This window comes from Ammodytes marinus (genome assembly GCF_949987685.1).
Source record: "Ammodytes marinus genome assembly, chromosome: 16".
Classification (NCBI taxonomy): Eukaryota; Metazoa; Chordata; class Actinopteri; order Uranoscopiformes; family Ammodytidae; genus Ammodytes; species Ammodytes marinus.
In genome coordinates, this window is record NC_137220.1 from 6707097 (window position 1) to 6727960 (window position 20864).

Sequence of the window (20864 nt, forward strand, 5' to 3'; positions counted from 1 at the left end):
TAATCTAATTATATATAATAGCGAATAGTCTGTGTGTGTGTGTGTGTGTGTGTGTGTGTGTGTGTGTGTGTGTGTGTGTGTGTGTGTGTGTGTGTGTGTGTGTGTGTGTGTGTGTGTGTGTTTGTGTGTGTGTGTGTGTGTGTGTGTGTGTGTGTGTGTCACACTCTTATTCTAACTTCTCCCTTACCACCATCACAACCCAGCTGTGATGCCTGAACTTTTCAATTTCAGGAACATAGGTCAGTGGGGCCATCGGGCAGTGGGGCCATGGAGATGACCTCCCAATATTTGAGGATGACTTTAACTAACTTAATTTGTTGCTACAGGACAAGAGACAGTTGTCAGGCGTAAGCGACATACTTTAGACAACACCCATATATACAGGTTTAAGCTGTTCATCGTTCCTGGGTCAAAAACAGATATCGTTTGGGGTTTATTATAGGCCTTCCCTGGCAGTTTGGTTAAATTAGTTAAATGCCATTCTCTGTGTCACTCTCCAGAGCAACTAACTTGTTTGAAACGGATACATTAGTGCAGTCATTGTTCAGTACTGAATGGCCCCACACCTTATCCTGACAGGAAAGGCAGCTTTTCTATCAATACCATGTGACCATATACAGTATGTTGGTATAACACTGACCACACCTGCTAGTCCTCTGACATCCAGTTAAGCAGAGAGTGATGTGCAGTGGAGGATGACAGGACACAAAGTTGGATTTATGTACTGCATAAAAAACACATTATCCCCCCTGAATCTGCCTTGTGTGATCTGCTCCATCAAATAGCATTCCCCCTATCCAGATTATTTTGAAATTGTAAGCGGGACGACTGAGGATCAGGTTTTAGAGCGGGTCGGCCAGTGATCGAAGAGTTGGCGGTTCGATCCCCGTCCTGCCACTTGTGTCATGGTTATTGTGTCCTTGGGCAAGACGATTCACACACCTTGCCTCGTGTGCATGTTGATAGTTAGCCTGCTATCAGTGTGTGAATGGTAACAGGTCTCCCTTGAAAAAGAGTCTCCGGTCTTAATGGGATTAACCTGTTAAAAAAATAAAAGTTTGACAATATATTTCACTTATCTACATGTACATGTACACCTGTCTTTGACCCAATATGGAAAAATATGTAAAGAAAAAGCTTGCAGGAGTGATGTTATGGACTAAAATGTATGTCCATAGCAACCCAGATGAGTGACATGCTGTTAATGTGGACAGGCGTTGTTGCTAGTGACACAATGCGGGTGAATGTGTGAAAGGTATGGAAAGGAGAAAACAGAGGAGTATTCATGCCTTTGTTATGTCCACGGTCTTCATTCCCCAGGTAGGTGTGGCTATGGGTGGGTGGCTTCAAAGGTGTTTCTGGAAGTCACCAGAGTTTTATGACCTGTAGGAGGTGGGTTCAGGTATTGGAAGTATGACAAAGGCAGCTTTAGGGAAATTTTTTCTCAGGGTGGGGACAGCCAGTGGTGGAGTCTTCATGGTTTTTCGTGGCTCGAGTCTTTCAGAAATGTGCTGTGTTCTAATTGTTCCGCCATACTTTACATTTTTGAAATCTCTGACTTCTGATACCTCTTACCTAAACACACAGGCTCAGCTTCCAAATAAAACATTAAAAGTTTCCATGTACTTCGGCTTGACAAAGAGTGTTGTTATTAGATGCATGTGAGATCTTGTGAATTGAAAAACTTGAATAGTTTTCCGCATAGCACACTAGATTTGTAATGATGGACTCAGTTGTGATCAGAGAGGGTTGAGGAACCATTTTGGCTATCCGGATGTAGAATGACTCTCATTCCAGCAGAGGTGAAATGTAACTACATGAACTCAAGTACTGTATTCAAGTACAAGTTTGAGGGCCTTTTACTTACCTTGAATATTTTCTTTTCATGCTGCTCCCTACTTCTACAATTCAGTGGGAAATGTTCTACTTTTTACTCCACTATATTTATCTGATAACTTAAGTCACTAATTACTTTACCAATTAAGATTGTTGCACACAAAACATAAAAAGAGTTTAGAAAATTCACTATACTAACCAACAGTATGTAGACGTACAAGCACACATGGTACATTAGTCAATAAATTGATAACTTGACTGTCAACATTTTTAGTTTTTACTATTTTTAATGCAAATATGCCAACATTGTCATTGTTCCAACTTTTTAAATTGAGAATACTTTTTTCAAATCATATACTTGTGTACTTTTACTTGAGTGATTTTGTAATGAGTGACTTGTTACTTTTATCTCAGTCATTTTTCTAGTAAGGTATCTCTTCTCTTACTGTAGTATGGATTTTCAACTACTCTTTACACCTCCGCATACCAGTAGGTTGGCTGGGTCAATACCACGCGTGTGATCAAGCACACAAATGGTAAACTGCACAGGGCGTGGATCGGTCATTCCAGCTCAGGTGCAGCTTACACAGACAGTTAGCTCCATATGCCACAGCCTAAAATGAGACCGCAGTATGTAGGAATGTTTACACACAGCAATAACTTTCGGCTAAAACACACTAAAAACATTGAAGTCATTTAAACTTTTATGACTCCCATTATTATAATTTGTAGGGGGCAGGTTAACACAGAGAAGGGAAGTCTGTGGTGGTTTGCCATCATTCAGCAGTTTCTCTGAGCTATTTACAACAGAATGGTAACAGTTGTAGCAGGTAAAGGGTGTGTGCGAACGTTCAATGAAAGGAGTGTCCAACTCTTCAGGTTTCTACCTTAGAAAACAGATTATGTATTCAAAACAATAAACTCACACACTAGCGCGCGCACACACACACACACACACACACACACACACACACACACACACACACACACACACACACACACACACACACACACACATCCAGTTTATACCAAACCTTTTTCTTTCTTTCTTGTATGTCATTAGAAAAGTCTGTTGATAACCAGGTGACTTCACCGTGCCCTATATGACACACTCAATAGACACTCCTGAATGGAGGAAGATATGACAATGGCCACTGTTCAGATCTCAAGGAAGTGGATTGAATGACTGACACACAGAACAAGAGCTTCCCCTGCAGGCGACGTGGTGACATCACTGACTAACTTCCCCTTTGCTTCATACTTATCTCTGCTGAGGAGAGGACACATATAGCATTTATTGATATAGCTTACAACATGTCAGCTAATACATAAACCGTAGTATTATTAATTATTCTGCAGGTGCTAAGAAAAGACTTCTAGCTATCCATCCATCCATTCATCTGTAGATGGCTGGATAAGTCTGTTGATATTCCAGCAAGTCCCATGTGCAGACCTAAACAAATGTATGTATCCTACTTACATCAATGAACCACACTGTTGCAACAAATTAACTAGAGAAAAGCTAAAGTTTAGATAAGTCTTCGAGGCTTATTTTAAAGCATACAAAAAATATGAAGTTGGTGTTACATCTTTTCTGGTGTTATTTTGGCACATGAGAGTGCACAGAAAGCAAAAATACACCATTAGAGATACATCTCTTTTTAGCTCTTTGAAGGCCTTTCCAGTTCTTAATATGCTATGTTGGTTTGTTGGTATATGTATGTCCTCACATACCATCTATAAATACAAACACAAAACACACAATCAGAACATACATTAAGTAGCAGTAAAGTAAAGGTGCACTTGAAGATTTTGTCTTCGAGCTCAATAAACCTGACAAGGTATTAAATAAGTTGCAAAAACATCAGTGAGATGAGATAACGTTTGACGGACGGACGGACGTACGAGTAGATAGATAGATAGATAGATAGATAGATAGATAGATAGATAGATAGATAGATAGATAGATAGATAGATAGATAGATAGATAGATAGATCGATAGATAGATAGATATAAATACTTATTAATTAGTGTCACTTGCTGAGAAGGCAGGATTTAACGGAGTGACATCTGGTTCATGACTGGATTAAATGCCTATCTCCGATCCTATCTGCTGCCGTTAACAGTCATGATGCCTGGCTGAGTTCTCTTAACCTTAGAGCTCCACTCTGGGATTAAGGTAAGAGGAGGATTGGAGCGCGGCACCCTGGTGAGAAGCAGAAGGGAGAAAGCTTTTACTAACTGAGGAACTCCTGATTCCAACTAATACATCCTCTATGGCAGAGGCAGAGCTAAGGGGTGATGGGGGATCATCATTCATTTCCCATGATGCCCCTGGGATTGAAGAAATCCATCCAGAAATATGAACGGGAGATACTGTAGGAGGTGCTAGAGTATGGAGGTGAGGGGTCCTTTCTCATCCAGTCTCTGTACGCTCAAAGTGAGAGCTCTGTCTGGGTGCTGGGCTGTAAGTCGCACTGGCTTCCTATGGGGGTTGGCCAGGACTACGCTTTATCATCAATCCTGTTTGTGATAGCTCTCACTGGGTAAACAGCCAAGTCAGAAGCGCCTGGGGTCAGAATCAGCACCTCTGAATCTGAGGCCATGGTTCTCAACAGGAAACCGAACGACTTCCAACTCTAGGTAGGGAGTCCTTACCCCCAAATAAAGGAGTTCAAGTACCTCAGGGTCTTGATTGTGAGTAAGGGGAGCAGTAATGGCGTTATTGCATTTGCTTTAAAATACCGTTGTGACAAAGAAAAGAGAGCTGAGCCGGAAGGCAAAGCTCTGGATCTACAGTATCAATCTTTGTTCACACCCTGACCTTTGGTAGAAATAGGTTTTTTCTAAAGGGTTACTCCCTGAGAGATAAGGTGAGAGGCTCGGAGTAGACCCATTGCTCCTTTGAGTAGAAAGGAGCCAGTTGAGGTGGTTCGGTCATCTGGTAAAGATGCCCCCTGGGTGCCCCCCTAGAGAAGTTTCAGTGTGGTCGAAATCAGTTTGACTGAAAGACATCGAAACAGATGTTTAGTGCCTAGTAGTCATTCAGCTCTTGAGAAAAATATTTTGCAAAGATTCTACTTAGAAATGGGAAGCTTGATATGGCCCTAAAATTGTTAATGAGTTTGAGGAAAAAGCGTTAATAAAAGTTTAACTTCTTGGTCACCTCTGTTTGCATATTTGTGTGCACAGGGATGGCACTCTCAAAGTATACAGGAATGATTCGAGAGACCTACATCAGTCAATGACATAATGTTTTGTACGTTGCATATATGCTTCATAATTTGAACTATGGTTTTTCTTATATGTATTTCAGTTTCTAAATATCTTTAAGTCTCATGCCTTTGCAAAGCAGCAGAGGCTATTGACATGCCGCTGAACGCTCATTGAATGATGATGCTGATTCGTCCCCATTCAGTGATGTCAACACAGCCAGTTGGAGGCGAGGCCAACGCGCTTTGCTGGTATCATCATTGATGTAGCCCTGCCAAGACGAACAAACATACACAGCATGTTGTAGCTGCTCCCAGTTACACCCTACAACTGCTTGAACCTCAACAAACTTAAAACCCATCCTGTGTCTCTGAAATCACAGGTTTGGAAGTGTTTTGCATTCCCCATGGGTTTCTCCTCACCACCTGTCTTGTGGGCCGAGAAAGCGGTTTCAAATACTGAAAACAAAGGTCCACCCAAGTTTTGAGGCCAAGTATACACTAAAACAGTGGTTGCGTTCCGAATCGCATACTTTCTACTATATAGTATGTAGAAAAAAGATTTGGGATGTCCCGATTCTTGTGGCCAGATTTAGAATGGTTAGAAGTACCCGGATGTCCTACTTCATCCGGCCAAGATTGTTAGTGTTGAAAACTGCATCCTATTTGGGTGATTCTGACCCACAATCCAGTGCGCACTTGAAGTGACGTCACATCGATGAAGCCTCCATATGAAAACAAACGGGGATGCGACGGATATAAAAGCAAGAAGCAAGATCAAGGCGCAATGTTATGATGAAATAAGAGAGTAAAAGTATGTCCCAATAGTATGCCTACTGCATCCTAACTAGATTATTTTTATCGTTGGATGTAGTATGTAGAATAGAAAAAAGAAAGAGTATGCGATTCGGAACGCAACCAGTGTTTCTCAATCTTCTCCTGGAGCACCTGTACATTGTAGATCTCTCCTGGGTTCAACAGCTGATTGTAATGATCAGCTCGTTATCAAACAGCTTCAGGAGTCTATAACGAGGTGATGATTAGATTCAGCTGGTGGAGCAGGATGACAGGTTCCCTCTACCTAATTGACTGGTGAAAAAGAGTTATTGTTACATTCATATTGTAAATACAGTATTTCATTTCACAATAAGCCCTTAGTGTAGTACATTGCAAATAACCAATAATGGCGTTGATATCACTCATGACACCATGTAGACCATCTTTAGAAATAAGAATTAAGAATTGTATTAGTTACCATGGCATAACATTAATGTTTCTAAACTAAATTAGTCCAAACAAACAAAACAAAAAAGAAATCAAGAATCTTGGATTTGGAGAAACGGCTTCAAGAATCAATCAGCCCTTTTTAGCTTTTACAAGGGTTTATAATTAAGCTAGGCAGGTAAATCAGTTCATCTCATTAAAAGCTACGGGAGGCGCCCGTGCCCTTGGCCAACGTTACTGTCAGTAAGATGCTGGAGCTAAGTTTAACGCAAGACGTATCTCCATTGATTTGCATTGACCGTGGATATTAAAAACAACATGAAACGAGAGAGGAACTGTTGATAGCAATACTGCTCCCTGATTTGCGCGGCGCTGATTTCAGTACAGGCGAGATGTGTGAACGGTTTCACCTGTTAACATGGGAACCTGAGTAAAAAGAGGCTCGCCCGGTGTGCAAAGGCCTTTAGAGGGGCGCTTGTGGTGTAGTGGTTAGAGCGTTAGAGGCTCAGTCTTCATGGCAGCAGACCCTGTTCCAATCAGACCCGTGGTCAGTTCTCTGCACGTCATTCCCCTCTTTGCCCCTTTTCATCTCTGTCTCTTTAAATCTCTCTAATAAAGTGAAAAATGACACAAAAAAGAAAAAATCCTCTTAAAAAAATTAAAAAGAGGCACACACACACACACACACACACACACACACACACACACACACACACACACACACACACACACACACACACACACACACACACACACACACACACACACACACACACACACACACACACACACAGGCTACCTGTAAAGAGTGTGGTGCGGGCTGAACAGACGGTGATATTTTGGAGAGAGGTCAGTCAGCAGCAGGAAAACGTTACGTGTGTGTGTGTGTGTGTGTGTGTGTGTGTGTGTGTGTGTGTGTGTGTGTGTGTGTGTGTGTGTGTGTGTGTGTGTGTGTGTGTGTGTGAGAGTGTGTGTCAGATTAGAGTCGGACCGACGGGGCGTCCCGTTACCGGAGCGAGCAGCGTGTCGGTCTCAATGATGTTGAGGTTTGAAGGGGAATGAATGCTGACACATCCACTCAGTCAGCACGCCGCTCAGCCTCCCAGTGCAAGGGGTGGGGTAGGGGGGGGGTGCAGTCTGTTAGAGAGCGCACTGGCAGAGTGATGCGTTTGGGACACAGACACTTTTTTGTTTCTGCTTGGAAACAACAAAGCTACACCTGGTTCGCCTCGGGATAATATGTCTCTGCTGAAACAGCGGGGGAGAGAGCTCGAGCGTTTCGACGGACTGTCACTCATCTACTGGTACGTGACAAGAGGACTAGTTAGTTTGGATGAAATTCTGGCGCGCTGCGCGAGAGAGAGAGAGAGAGAGAGAGACAGAGAGAGACAGAGAGGCAGAGAGAGAGAGACAGAGGGGAATGAAATCCAAAACTTCATTTTCTGTGTTATTGTTTCAGTGTTGTTCCCCTGGATCGATAAGATGATATTATTTTACTAAAATGTGTTCTCCCTACAATGAATATCTATAGGCCTAATTACAAAAGTGCTGTGTTTTAGGCAGGGTAGGACTTATATGATGTATTGGCCTGATGATACACTTATGCACAACACCTTATGATTTCTGATTGTAGCACAACAATGCCTGCATATACTGTATAGCTAATTCATAATTAGGCTAACACACAATGAACACGTTAAAGTACATAAACAGTAGGATGGAACCTTTTTCAAGGTCACGGTTGGTGACAAATTGAATCTGTATTGACCAAATTAAGCAACATAATTAAATTACAGTTATCTATTATGTCATTGTTTTTGTCACGCCACTGAAATGTTACTACATGGCACATTGGAAAGTAGGGCAGTTTGGTAGAGAGGGAGTGTGTGTGTGTGTGTGTGTGTGTGTGTGTGTGTGTGTGTGTGTGTGTGTGTGTGTGTGTGTGTGTGTGTGTGTGTGTGTGTGTGTGTGTGTGTGTGTGTGTGTGTGTGTGTGTGTGTGTTGTGTCCTGTGGGAAGAGAGGTGTCAGTCAGCTAAATGTTTAGGTGCTGAGTGGACTTTTGGGGCTGGCCCAGCATGGACTGTTTAAGGGCAAGCTAACGGGAGGTGGTATAATGCTTCTGGGACCCCTATGTCTGGATGAAACCCATCTTTAGCCTCAGAGAACAACCCCAACCCACAGCCCTTAAGTTTCCCTCATGATCCTCAACTCCCACAAGTTACCGGAGCTCTGGGACTACTTTCTCATTTACGTCTCAGGAGCCCTAGAGTTTAACCCAGACGGTCATGACATAGACCTGGGACTATTTCCTCTGAGGATGAACCCCACCATTAAGACCAGGTAGGTGGATGTGTGCAATCTGCATATTTTTTCAAATTGTAGATCAAGTTCCCCACATTTTGTGTGATGGCATGGCCCGTCTTTAAAGTTGTGCTGTTTTGCAGGAATAAGAGAAACTGCTCCGTTAAATTTGTACTATTGACCAAATTTCTAATTTGGGTTGGATATATTAAAAGGGATAGTTCAGTATTTTTGAAGTGGGGTTGTATGAGGTACATATACTGTATGCATTGTAAGTGTGTTACCTTATGGAGATGGCAATCAGCTCAGTCACTATAAGGAGTTTGGGGGAGAAGTCGCTGTAGCAGAAGCCAGCATTGTACTGTTGCAGAGGGGGCCAGGTTCCTATGATTCAAACATAATGGAATATAATGCAGGAAGACTCTTCTGTATCTTCTGTTGCTTTCACAACTCTGTATTGTTTAAAAACTTTTTGCACATTCAAAACATATCGCGCGTTTTGGGATTTCAATTTTTTTTTTAGGAATCATGACTCCCTTTAGGGGTGGTCTGAAATCATTGGGAACATTTTCTAATATATATTCTCATGAATAAAACGGACCTCAAAGTCAGCCAGGCACTTTCTGGTAGGCTACAATGTTTCACTCTTTATTTATAGCATAATGCCATAAAGAATAAAGTTCTAGACCCATTCATTTTCTTTAAGTTGCCTTCTGCGTTCTGAAACATGTGGGTACATCCAGATACAATGAGCATGAATCATCAGAAACTGCTGCAGCCGCCACAGATCAAAGCAGATGTTAATACAGGGAGACAGATGGTGTGCACGGCTGATTTCTAAACACTGTTCTTTTCTTTTTCTATTTCTGTCTCTTCTGTTCAGTTTCATATCTTGCTTCTGGCACCACATGCTCAGGCCAGACCGAGCATCTAGTGCAATTTCAAATATGGTTATCAGGGCCCTCTAGCTTTTAAATGTTTTATTTCTATTCATTCGCTTTTCTAATGTGTATTGTGTATTTTAATCTTGCCCCTGTAAAGCACATTGAATGGCCTTGTGTCTGAATTGTGCTGATAAACTTGCCTTGCCCTATTAATTAGTGGAACTGGTGCGCCTAACTTTTGCTATTCAGATGCACCAGCCACCAATTTATGTTTTTTTTTTATTTCTTTTTTATTAGCATTTTTATGCTTAAGTAGAGATGAAATGGGGCATAGAGGGATTTGAAACGGTGGTCTGCTGCATCTGAGGACTGAGCCTCTATGGGGAAGAGCTCTAACCACTACTGCAAGAGGTACTCGACTTGGTGTAGACCACTGTAGCTTCTAGAATCTCAGCACTAGATGCTGCCAAATACTCCGATATTACACATTGTACCTTATAACGTGTTTTTCGGTACTATTCGTGCACATCAATAGACTCTCATCCTTTCATCCTTTACTGGACCCAATGTTTACATCCAAGTAACTTTGAGTCCAAAAATGGAACCATTTTGGGGCCACCTCAAATATTTTCCTACCATATCAAACATGACTTCAATGAATTCCCAGGAGTGCTAGAGGTAAAGGTCTTACATTGCTCTCCATGGCATAATGTTTTTTCCTTTGTTGCACTTCTGCATAATAAACAAAAAATAATTGTAAACTAACTACGGTGTAAGATTGGCAACTGGGCCCTGGATATTTTTAAATGAATGTGCCGGTCCTTGGAACAAAAAAGGTTGGGAACCCCTGCTCTAGTACATTTTTGCGGACTCTTATTGTGTGAGAGACAGCTCCATTCTTCGTTGTCAGGTGAAATCAATGTGCGGTGATGGGACTCCAATTCAGCCTTTATCGACTATACACCCGTCCCCATTCCCTCGGGCGATACTTGATTTGCTAGGAATGACTTTAATGGGTTTGGGGTTTTCTATAGAAGTCGTGGGATGCTGAAACAGAATGCTGACTGGATTTGCCCCCAGGGAAATTTAGCAACAAACCTAATGATGTTTCCTCATTAAGCTGAGTGGTCTGTTGTGTCTAATCAGTAGTGTCAAAGTCCTGTTGAAATAATGTCTACCATTAACAGTTGTGATTAGCTGAGACAAACCTAAGGCCTTTCATTCAACTGAAGACTCATTAACAAGTCAAGGAAGCCCCCTCCATTTGAATGTACATTTTTTGCTCTATGATGTTTTCTTTAGCTCATAATTAACTCATTTTGGTGTGTAAAATACCACACCGCCATCAGTACTGTGTATTACTTCCAAAATTGGCTACATTGTGTAATCCAGGGGGATTATTATAATACTCACTGATTTATTTTATGAAGTGCCTCTCTTGCCCTTTTTTCACTTTCTACAAATACTATAACTGTCAAACTTTAAAGCTATAGTGCGTAACTTCTGTCGCCCCCCCCCCCCCCCCCCCCATGAAGAATTCCAAGTCATTACAACAACACTGTCGGCGCAACTACTTGAGATAAGCCTTCAGTGATTGTGCATGGATTTTATACCTTCTTCTGAACGTCCAGGTTTTTTCTTAGCAGTAGAATCAACAACTGAAACATTTCTTGGTCTCTTCTTGGGATTTTTCTAAGATCTAGAATCTAATACACACTCCCCTTTCCCTAAAGTGATTTCAAGGTCCACAGATTTCTATAACAGGGATATTTTTGTTAGTTTTTCTGCTATTTCATTCCCCCAATGAGACATTCTAAACTCTCACAGTTGAACAACTGAAACTAAAACTAAAACTAAAACTCTAAAGCAAATGTAGCAATGTAGAAGCATTTCTAATCAGTATTGAACCTAGTGCTCTTGAACACAGCCTGCAAATGGCCCAGTCCCCTAATCAAGCCCTGTATATAAAGCAGGTGTGTTGTGCCAGTATGGTGTTGTCTCTGCTGTGGCTGGTGACCATGTGAGTATCTGTTTTTAGAAGATGTACTGAACGTAATTTTAAACAAGCATCCATTAATTTGGTATTGTTTCTTTTAGCTTTAGGATAGCCCCCCTGTGACCGAGTGAATTTCATGCTTACCCCCAAACCCGTGGTGGTGAGTAGTTTGTAGGCCACACTAATTGATTCAAGTATGCAGCATAGTGAGCCAAAGTTAACTTTATTTTCCTCCATGTTGTAGGTTCACTTGCTGCTGTTTTGCCTTAGTTTAGTATTTAGTTGTTTGTCTTTCTTTTTGAGTGTTTATTGAACCAACTGGGGGTTAATTGTTGTTTTTGATTGATGTTTTAATAGTTATTTTGCTTTAGGCTGGAGCTGGGTGCCAAACTGTAAGGAGGCTAGGCACCCCTGGTGGCGTTGTCGGTACTCTCCCATTCCCCCCCCAATTCTTCCCCCTTTATTGCCCCACTCGCTACACAAACTTCGTAACCTTGGTGGCATCATTCACTGATCCTTAGCAGTTTCTTGTCAGACCCTGTCAACTGGGATTGAGCTTGGGAAATGTTTGGGGGCAACCACACACTGTGATCACTAACTGAAAATATTTTTTATTCAGAAAACCAAACTGCAACGCTTCCACCACTCTACTGAGCAAAGCAGTTGAACTAGTAACACACAGATACCTGCAGCGCCGCTACTGCCTAACAACGGTCACTAAGGCATCTCTGACCTGAATTAACTGTGACTTGAATCAGCCAACTCGGTCATCATATTCCGCCTGTACTGCTGAGTCAGCCGGTCTGCGTCAGGTTAATCTTGTTTAAAGGTGCACTATGTAACTTTGGGTGTGTCATTTTCTAAGGTATATCCTCAAAACTGAATAAACAAACTTTTCTCACAGGAGAATTGGATCCGTGGAACACTGTTTGAAGTTAGAAAGCTACCTTAAAAGTTATTGTTTTACTGTTGTTTACAGCAGCAGGGCCCACAGTTTTGGTTTACAAACATATTCCAGGTGAATCAAACTAATTTATTATGATTTATGATGATAGAATGATTCAATATTAAGAATTAGGCTACATGTAGAGTAAATATGTTTTGTAAACCAACTGTAGGCTCTACAAATGGTAAACAAATCCCCCTCCTCTGAAACTGCATAGTGCACCTTCAAGAATAAGCTATTTGATTGGCTGCATCAAGAAAGAAAAAATTTCTCCATCTACTGTAAATAGTACCATGAAAAAATAGGTGCCATTTTTAAACAAACCAGTACACCATGAGCACAATATCCAACATTGTAGGAGGCTTTTAGACAAGTATGGCTACATTGTGGTTTTGTCATCCTTGAGCCAACATACGTACAGCACATACATTTAAAATATGTGTATCTGTATATCTTGAGCTAAAAAAGTTTCCTTTTCATCAAATTTCATTGCAACTCTCCAGAGTGTAGTTTCCCTGTAATACTTTAGTCTGATCTGCTTATATGACGGCTTAAAAAATAAAATGTGCAGGTACTCACAGGAAATTAAAAAGAGCCCAGCAATCCCTAATGCATGTTATTTCTTCTCAACTTGAATATTCCCAGCTTACTGTAGCCCTTTCATTATTAAACTTTTTCATTTATAGAAAAAACAGAAAGAAAAAAATATTGCTTGCAAATGATTATGATTATATTTCTCAAAGTATTTACATATTTCTTGTTATCTCCCAGAACTAGATAACCCAAATGAACCATGGTGTGTTTGTTTGCATATTAACATGTTCTTAGAGGCAGTTTGTAAACTCTGGTCAAGGCTTCCAGCATCATGAATTAAAGGGGAAGCTGGTAATCGAGAAAGCAAAAACGAAAAAAATGTATTAGCTCTTTTTCAATGCTAGCTTTCTTGTGCAAGCCCATTCAGACTATAGCTGCAGAGCCTGCCACCCACAAGTATGGTCTTATTGGTTATTGTTACACTGTGCTCAACTCTCTCTGTCCCATTGTTATTTTCAGTTATTTTCACTGCCATATTCCATTCATCCACCAGGCGGACTTTACGGCTGTGCCCTGAACCTGCAATCTCTCTTTCCGTCTATAGAGGGCAGCATTGTAACTGGGAATACTAGACAGTGGTCTCTTTCGTTTTTGTCATATCTTTGCATTTTCTGCATTGCTCTCCATTTTCTCCTACACACTACACACACACACACACACACACACACACACACACACACACACACACACACACACACACACACACACAGCCATGCTCACACAAGTGTTATAAATTTGCCATGGGTGTGTAGGCACGTGTCTCTCTTCTCTGTGATTGGGTCCGCCCTGTTTGATTTCTTTAGTGTGGATTGGATAATCCTTTAATCTCATAACGACCCACTGTGCAGATTTACTGATTAAAGTTCTGAGGGCCAATGGTAGTTGTTGCCATGGTAACAAAATAGATGGAGAGAATAAATCTGTGTGTGTGTGCGCGTGTGTGTGTGTGCGTGTGTGTGTGTGTGTGTGTGATGAGTTTGCTTCTTTGTATGTTTGGGGGGAATATAAATACACTGATAATGCACAATGTATAGTGCTCCAATATGAATGTGTAATCAAATGTACACATAATATGCAGTATATATTTGAGTGCACGTCCCTTTTAAGAGAGGGAGACACAGTAGTTTGCATGTTAATTACTTACAGGAGGAAACAGTGATTATCTCTTAATTGGCTATTATTTATTTTAACATGATCAAAATCACAGGGCAGAAATTTGAAGTTGCATAACATAGTTCAATCCATTACAGCTGAGTTACCAATCATATTTCATTTTAATAAACTTCATAATTGGTTTTATTAGCCTTCTTCATAATAGCCTACGTTGGTCAGCAGATGCACCGTTGCTGTTTCTTTTAAGGGCACTCAAGCACGCCAGATTAATGAACAAACAACCAAGTTCACATCAAACCCCCTTTTGCACACATCTACGGTCTGCATTTCTCTGTATTCTGTAATAGCCTTTCTGTACTGTGGTTTTTCTCCCCCTCATGTAATTCAAATTGTGAGCATGCACGAGGGATCAAGCAGTATAGCTGCCGCCCAAGAGATCAAAGCATTTCCAGCAGAACTCTGCAATCTGAATGACTTTTAAGGCAACGTACTGTAGATCGTGACTACAATGCATTTTGGCAGCCAACTCTTACACTTTAAATGTTAGGATATTAACGCACCAACAGGGAGATATTTCATGTTTTTTGGGGGGCATGATATGTGTATGGTCTTGGCCTACTTTTTGCACTATTTACCATTTACTTATTTTACATATTACTTCTATCCTTTGTACTTTATTACTGGTTTTAGGTTTGTGTGTACCCTTTAGCTGCTGTAGGTGTTGGTTGTCTTCAATCATTTATTCTGTATTACTGCTATATTCCACAGAAGTATCGGCATATGTGTGTGTGCGTGCGTGCGTCTGTCTGTCTGTCTGTCTGTGTGACATCACCAAGATGATGAAATCTGGTTGTAATATCCGCAGTGACAAACACTTCGACACATGAACAACTAGTTGATCATGATGTTGATGAGTGTGGGCAGTAGTATTTGGTGGCCCTGACGATATGGAACTAAACGGAATAGGCTGAATTTAGATCATTTAAAATAATGAATTCCATATTCTCAGGTGTTCTCCATCCGATTCCATCAATTATTTTTTCATCGTTTTATAGTTGGCTAACATTTTGGTCAAGATCATGACAGCATTGACAAAAAGTTATCTTCCATAGAAGTGTGGTCTGAGCTAAGATTACACGTCTGCCCCAAAGCCTGTGTTGTTAGGTAAGAGGCTGGACAGCATCCATCCTCTTCTAATCCTAAACAAGGGGGTAAACATCAGAAACTTTGGCCAGGATTTATCAGAATCATGGCCAGTGAAAACGGGCCCAGGCACCTAGTGGTGCACAGTCACTTTGGTACGCCAAGAAGTTTTTATTTTTCGTTTTGTAAATCCTTCACTATTGGAGCACATTTTTGAAGGTCTAGGGATAACCAAAAACGGATGCAATCTTTATCTGTTGGTCATTTACAATTTTGTGCAAATGTGGAAGAATTGTGCTGGTGCTGAAAAAAGTCTTTCTAGAGAGTCGATTAGATTCATCAATTTGGTCAGAACATCTATCATTGATAGTGGCAAAAAAAAAATCATGTTATGCCTCAAATCATGGAGGAGTTTTTAGTAGAAACAATGTCTGGGGCTAAACCTAACCTAACCCATTAGTTTGTTCTGCTTCCCCCAGGTGGCAGAAAATATATATCAGACATCAATTTGGGTTTTAACAGCTGTCAGTTCAATACAGAGCAAGTATAAATCTAGTGTAACATAGGCTGAATTAGACTTTAGTGTAGGTATAGTCTGGAGAAATGCAGTGTAGTACAGTGGTGGCTGTTGAAGGCCTATATTTAGCGCACCATTGTGCCATATGGACTTGTATGTATTATCCTTTTGGCATAAGCTTCTCATCTCATCAATGGGCATCTTAAAATGAATCACCTGCTTGGCAGACACAGAGCCTCGTGGCAGAGGGAATATTCAGAAATGTTAAGAAGACCCAGATCCAGCTTTACCACAAAACAACAGAGACATGTACAGAAGGTTGAAAGTGCCTCTGATTTTGGCCAGGTATGTTTTCACCTGTTTTTTAACACCTGGTTCACCTGTCAGTTAAGATGAATTTACTGGCAGATATTTTCTTGTCCCATTTTCTTCTAATGTGCTATTCTAGGGGAATGTTCACATGTATTTAGCTTGGTGGTAAAATGTGTTGGTTGGTCATGTTTGGACCAAATGAATGTTCAGTCTGCTTATAGACTCACACATTGTCCAGACAAGATGTAGGCCTATGTAGGTTCAGTCTGGTATTATTTTAGCACTACTGTAGAATTGCCATTGGCATGAATTTGATGTAAAAATTCAGTAGCTTTATTTTTCAGTGTTTCTCACTTTCACTCAAAACAGTGTGAAGACTTTGTTGTGTTGTATAAGACTGTGGTAGCATCTCTTTAAATGGAAATACTTATATTGACATTAAAGGTGCACTACGTAACTTTGGGTGTTTCAGAGAAGTTAAAATATATTATCATATCTCAATAAACAAACTTTCGTGATGGGAAAATTGGATCCCATGAACACTGTTTGAAGTTAGAACGCTTCCTGAAAAGTTAGTGTTTCACTGTTGTTGTTTACAGCAGCAGGGCCTACAGTTTGTTTACAAGCATGTTCTAGTCTTCTGTTTGGTTCCATGTGCCTCAAAATATATATTTTTTATTCATGATGATCGAATTATTCAATTCTAGGAATTCCATATGGAGAAAATTGGTTTAGAAAATAAACAACCTGCATAATGCACCTTTTACCTGGAACTTACTATTTTGTAAAGCGCCGTCAATGCCCTGTTATGGGTGTGTTTCCCTGTTTGTTGATTCTGTAGTAACTATAAAAGCACTGTATTTGTAGGCTATAGCACTTTTCTACCTTATTATCCGAGAAAAGCACTTTACAAATGGCCTCCACTCTAGCAGCATTCTCCCGCGTGGATCAGCTCATCTTAACTCCATAGGGACCCAATCCCAAGGGTTGGAACTACTGGCCATAATAAAACGAATGACATCTTTTCTAATTTGCAGCCTATGGCATGCAGCAGCGACATAACACAGATGCCTAGAAGCTTGAATAACAAATGACAACGCTACGTAATTGATGTCAACTGAGGATTAAACTGCTGCTTCTTAATGGAGACTGAGCGGGGCATTTAAAGGTCCTCTGTTTGAACCAGTGGAGCGGGATTAACTCATATTTCCTATAGTGTGTCATGCCATTTATCTCTTGATTGTGTGTTGTGTGTATTAAAAAAAATAAGCAACTCAATTCTAAAATTGTAAGGTTAGATGGTAAACAGATTAATGTATGTGTCCATTAAATGTGGGGTAAGGGATTTTGGAGAATGTTTGTTGACAGATGACTTTCTGTTTACAGAGCCTAGGCTGTTTATTAAAACTTTTCAGAGCACACACACACACACACACACACACACACACACACACACACACACACACAGTACAGACAGGTAGCGGATCAAAAAAGTGATTTGTCAACAAACATTCTCCAAAATCGCTGACTCCACCTTTAATAAAGAACTTTATAATTGTACGTCTAAAATTCACCCATTATTACGCACACTCTCTCTCTCTCTCCCTCTCTCTCACACACACACACACAGACAGACACACACACACACACACACACACACACACACACACACACACACACACACACACACACACACACACACACACACACAATTTTGGATTGTGTGAACAAAATGTCATTACGGCAACAAACATTGCCTACACATATCCGCTAGTGTGTCCACCTACACGCAGGGAAATAGACAGGGAGTGTCTAAGAATGTGTGAAATAATCCTCTGCGTCACCAAAATCATTCATAACAACATCGGTGCTTTCTGTCATTTTTTTTTTTTTTTCGTTACATTTTTGCCGACTTTAGTTATGTAAGAGATTAAATCTGCGGGTGAAGGTTGTGATGGTTTTCGCGGCCAGTCTGCGCTGCGGCTTGGGTAGATAGACGCGCAGCATGTGGCTGCTAGTGGGCTGACAGCTGAAGACCCGCCGTCCGTCCGTCCGTTTTACCAGAGAAGCGAGACCCATGACAAGATGCCAACCTTCTCAATCATGTATAAAGGAGCTGTCATCATTAGCAGGTAAAAAAAATATATATATACAAATTGGAGATGCCGGGTAGAGACGGTCTAAACAGGGGCTGTTGTGTTCCTACTCCAGTGAAGTGTTGTTTGTATGTTGTAGTGGCGATGCTGCTGAAGGCATGTGTTCTGTTATCAAAGAGAAAGATAATTGCATTTCTGGATTTTTTAATGAAGTGGTGTTCGATCGACGCTCGTGCGCTCAGCAGTCAACTGCGTTATTATGCTGTAAACATGTGGTGCTGAATTGACTGTTGTTTGAACATAGAAATGCTTTGTACCGAAATATATTAAACATGGGCGCTGAGAGAAACAATAAGTATTTATCAACACGGAGGTAAATCAAAAAGATTAAAGCTCCAGTTATTTCATTTTATTTTAATCGCCAGAATGGAATAGACTTCTTTCCATCGGGGTTGCTCGTGCGTCGTGCGCAACAAGAGGCGGCTGCGTTCGATTCCCCAGCTCCATAATAGCTGTCATTCTGCATAACAGCATAACATGTACGCGTCATTGCTTCTAAAGATTCTGTAAAAATCCTAACATTGAAAAAGGGGTTAACTTTCAATCCATAGCAGAAGCCAGTGTAACTACTGTATGTGCTTACTGGGCATTTCCTGACTATTGGTGCAGTGATTTCCATTATCTTTGAGCATGTTCCACTGTTGTTCAACATCACAGCATCAGCACACACATCGATCTGGTCTATAAAACACAAGAAAACTTGTGATGTTACCCTTTGTCTTGTTTTTGTACAACCACCAATCCAAAAACTAAATAAACTTATGTTCATAGTTTAAGAAATAGCAGCCAGTGACATATTCCATTACATACAGAGGGGCTGGAACATTACATACAGAGGGGCTGGAACATTACATACAGAGGGGCTGGAACAGACAAATGTTTTGATGAATTGCTCAAACGGTTATTGGTTTATCAAAATAATGATCTACTAAATCAATAATATTTTTTTCTTTTACAGATCATTTTTAGATATTTTAAGCTATTTAGATTTGAACTGACCAGCTCATAAGGCCAATGAGAGGAAATAATGGCTTTGATTATGGAACATAAGTGTTTGTGTATGAACATTAGACATATGCTATATATTGCTTTGGGCTCTGTTTGTGTGCCTTACTTTTTGTTAGCTAGAATATCTAGAGATCAGGGGCCAGATGCACTGATCATCTTAAGTTTTCTCCTGTCTGACTTAAAGGGGCAGTGTGTAACTTTGCTTGTATCAGAGAAGGGCAATTATAAGGTATATTCTCATAACTGAATGCACAAACTCTACTCCCAGTAGAGTTATATCAAACTCTTTTGCTGCAATAAAGGCATACAACTTTTACATTTCTTTATTGTTGTTCACTTTTTGTGTTTACAAATGACCAAGGTCAATATTTGAAGAAAACTTTTTGAGGAAAATTTGAAGTCATTATTACGCAACCGTTTTCTTTGTGCACTGCATTTTGGGAGAAAGGTGTGCAAGCATGCAAACAGACCGCTGTGCAAAAGAACATGACAGACTCTGAACCTGGTAAGAATGAGTATGGAGTCAGGATTTGATCGAGCCCTTTTGTTTTGCTCTTGAACTTGTCCATCATACAGTATAAGACAGTTGCACAAAAGACTGACACACACAGTTGACTCTCGAGAGCTTGGTTTCCATGTCTGTGTGTACACACCTGTCAAAAAGAGCCACGTTTGAAGGTGCTCCGGTGGTGTAGTGGGTAGAGCGTCTACCACATAGGCACATTCCCTTTATTTACATAACAGTTTACAGAGCTTAGGCTGTTTGGGGTTTTTTTCAGCGCACACAGAACAGACAGGTAGCAGATTGTGAGGAGATATTCACTGATTTTGACAAAAAGTGATGTGTCAACAAACATTCTGCAGAATGGCTTAACCCACCTTTAATGGCAGAAAAAGTGCTTGTGAAAAGTAAATGAAGTTCTTGCCTTTCATGGCTGGTTTATGAACATTGTCTGTCATCTACTTGTAAAGCTTGTCGGACCAATTGAGGCTTTGCAACTCTATGGGTCTAATCTGTGAATACCAAAACAGATTTAGCGTTCATAGTTAATGAGTGATGGACTTATCTTTTGATTAACATTTTGTCTCTCTGTCTTTTCTCCATCCTCCTCATCCCTCCATCTTTCCCAGGACACTAATGGGTCCATACGGAGTAGACAGAGCCGTGCATTCCATGGAGTTTAGTGACTGTGAGAATGGCCTAGGTAAGTAGTTATTTTCTCTCTCTCTCTCTCTCTCTCTCTCTCTCTCTCTCTCTCTCTCTCTCTCTCTCTCTCTCTCTCTCTCTCTCTCTCTCTCTCTCTCTCTTCAGAAACTATGGATGGAAGGCTATTATCTAGTTGTTTGGCTTTCCGCCTCGTGGTTGTGGATGCCAAATGCAACGACCAGATGTAATAGAGGATCTGTTTTTAGTTTTTTTTGGCTTACTGCGTTTGAAATCACGTGTTACTTTGGAACATCCTAAATCTTTTCTGCCATTCTGAATAGCAGGGTAGGATGGTGATACCCCGCACCACATGTTCATTGTTAATTTATCAGTTAATCACTGCCCTCTGCTGTGGAATTATAGAATTACTTCTTAGCTGCTGATCAGGATTTTGACACCAACAGACACTTCTA

The 20864-nt window shown here is 40.7% G+C and overlaps 1 protein-coding gene across 1 annotated transcript in view; it reads left to right on the forward strand.

Moving 5' to 3' along the window:
- Positions 1 to 7512: 7512 nt before the first annotated feature.
- LOC307262991 (syntaxin-binding protein 4) overlaps positions 7513 to 20864 on the forward strand; it is a gene marked incomplete at both ends in the record, with an annotated part of 36963 nt that continues 23611 nt past the window's right edge. The window contains 2 exons of the mRNA XM_080044010.1: positions 7513 to 7577; positions 20376 to 20449. Of these exons, the coding sequence (XP_079900136.1) occupies positions 7513 to 7577; positions 20376 to 20449 (139 nt within the window). The remainder of the gene's footprint in view (positions 7578 to 20375; positions 20450 to 20864) is intronic.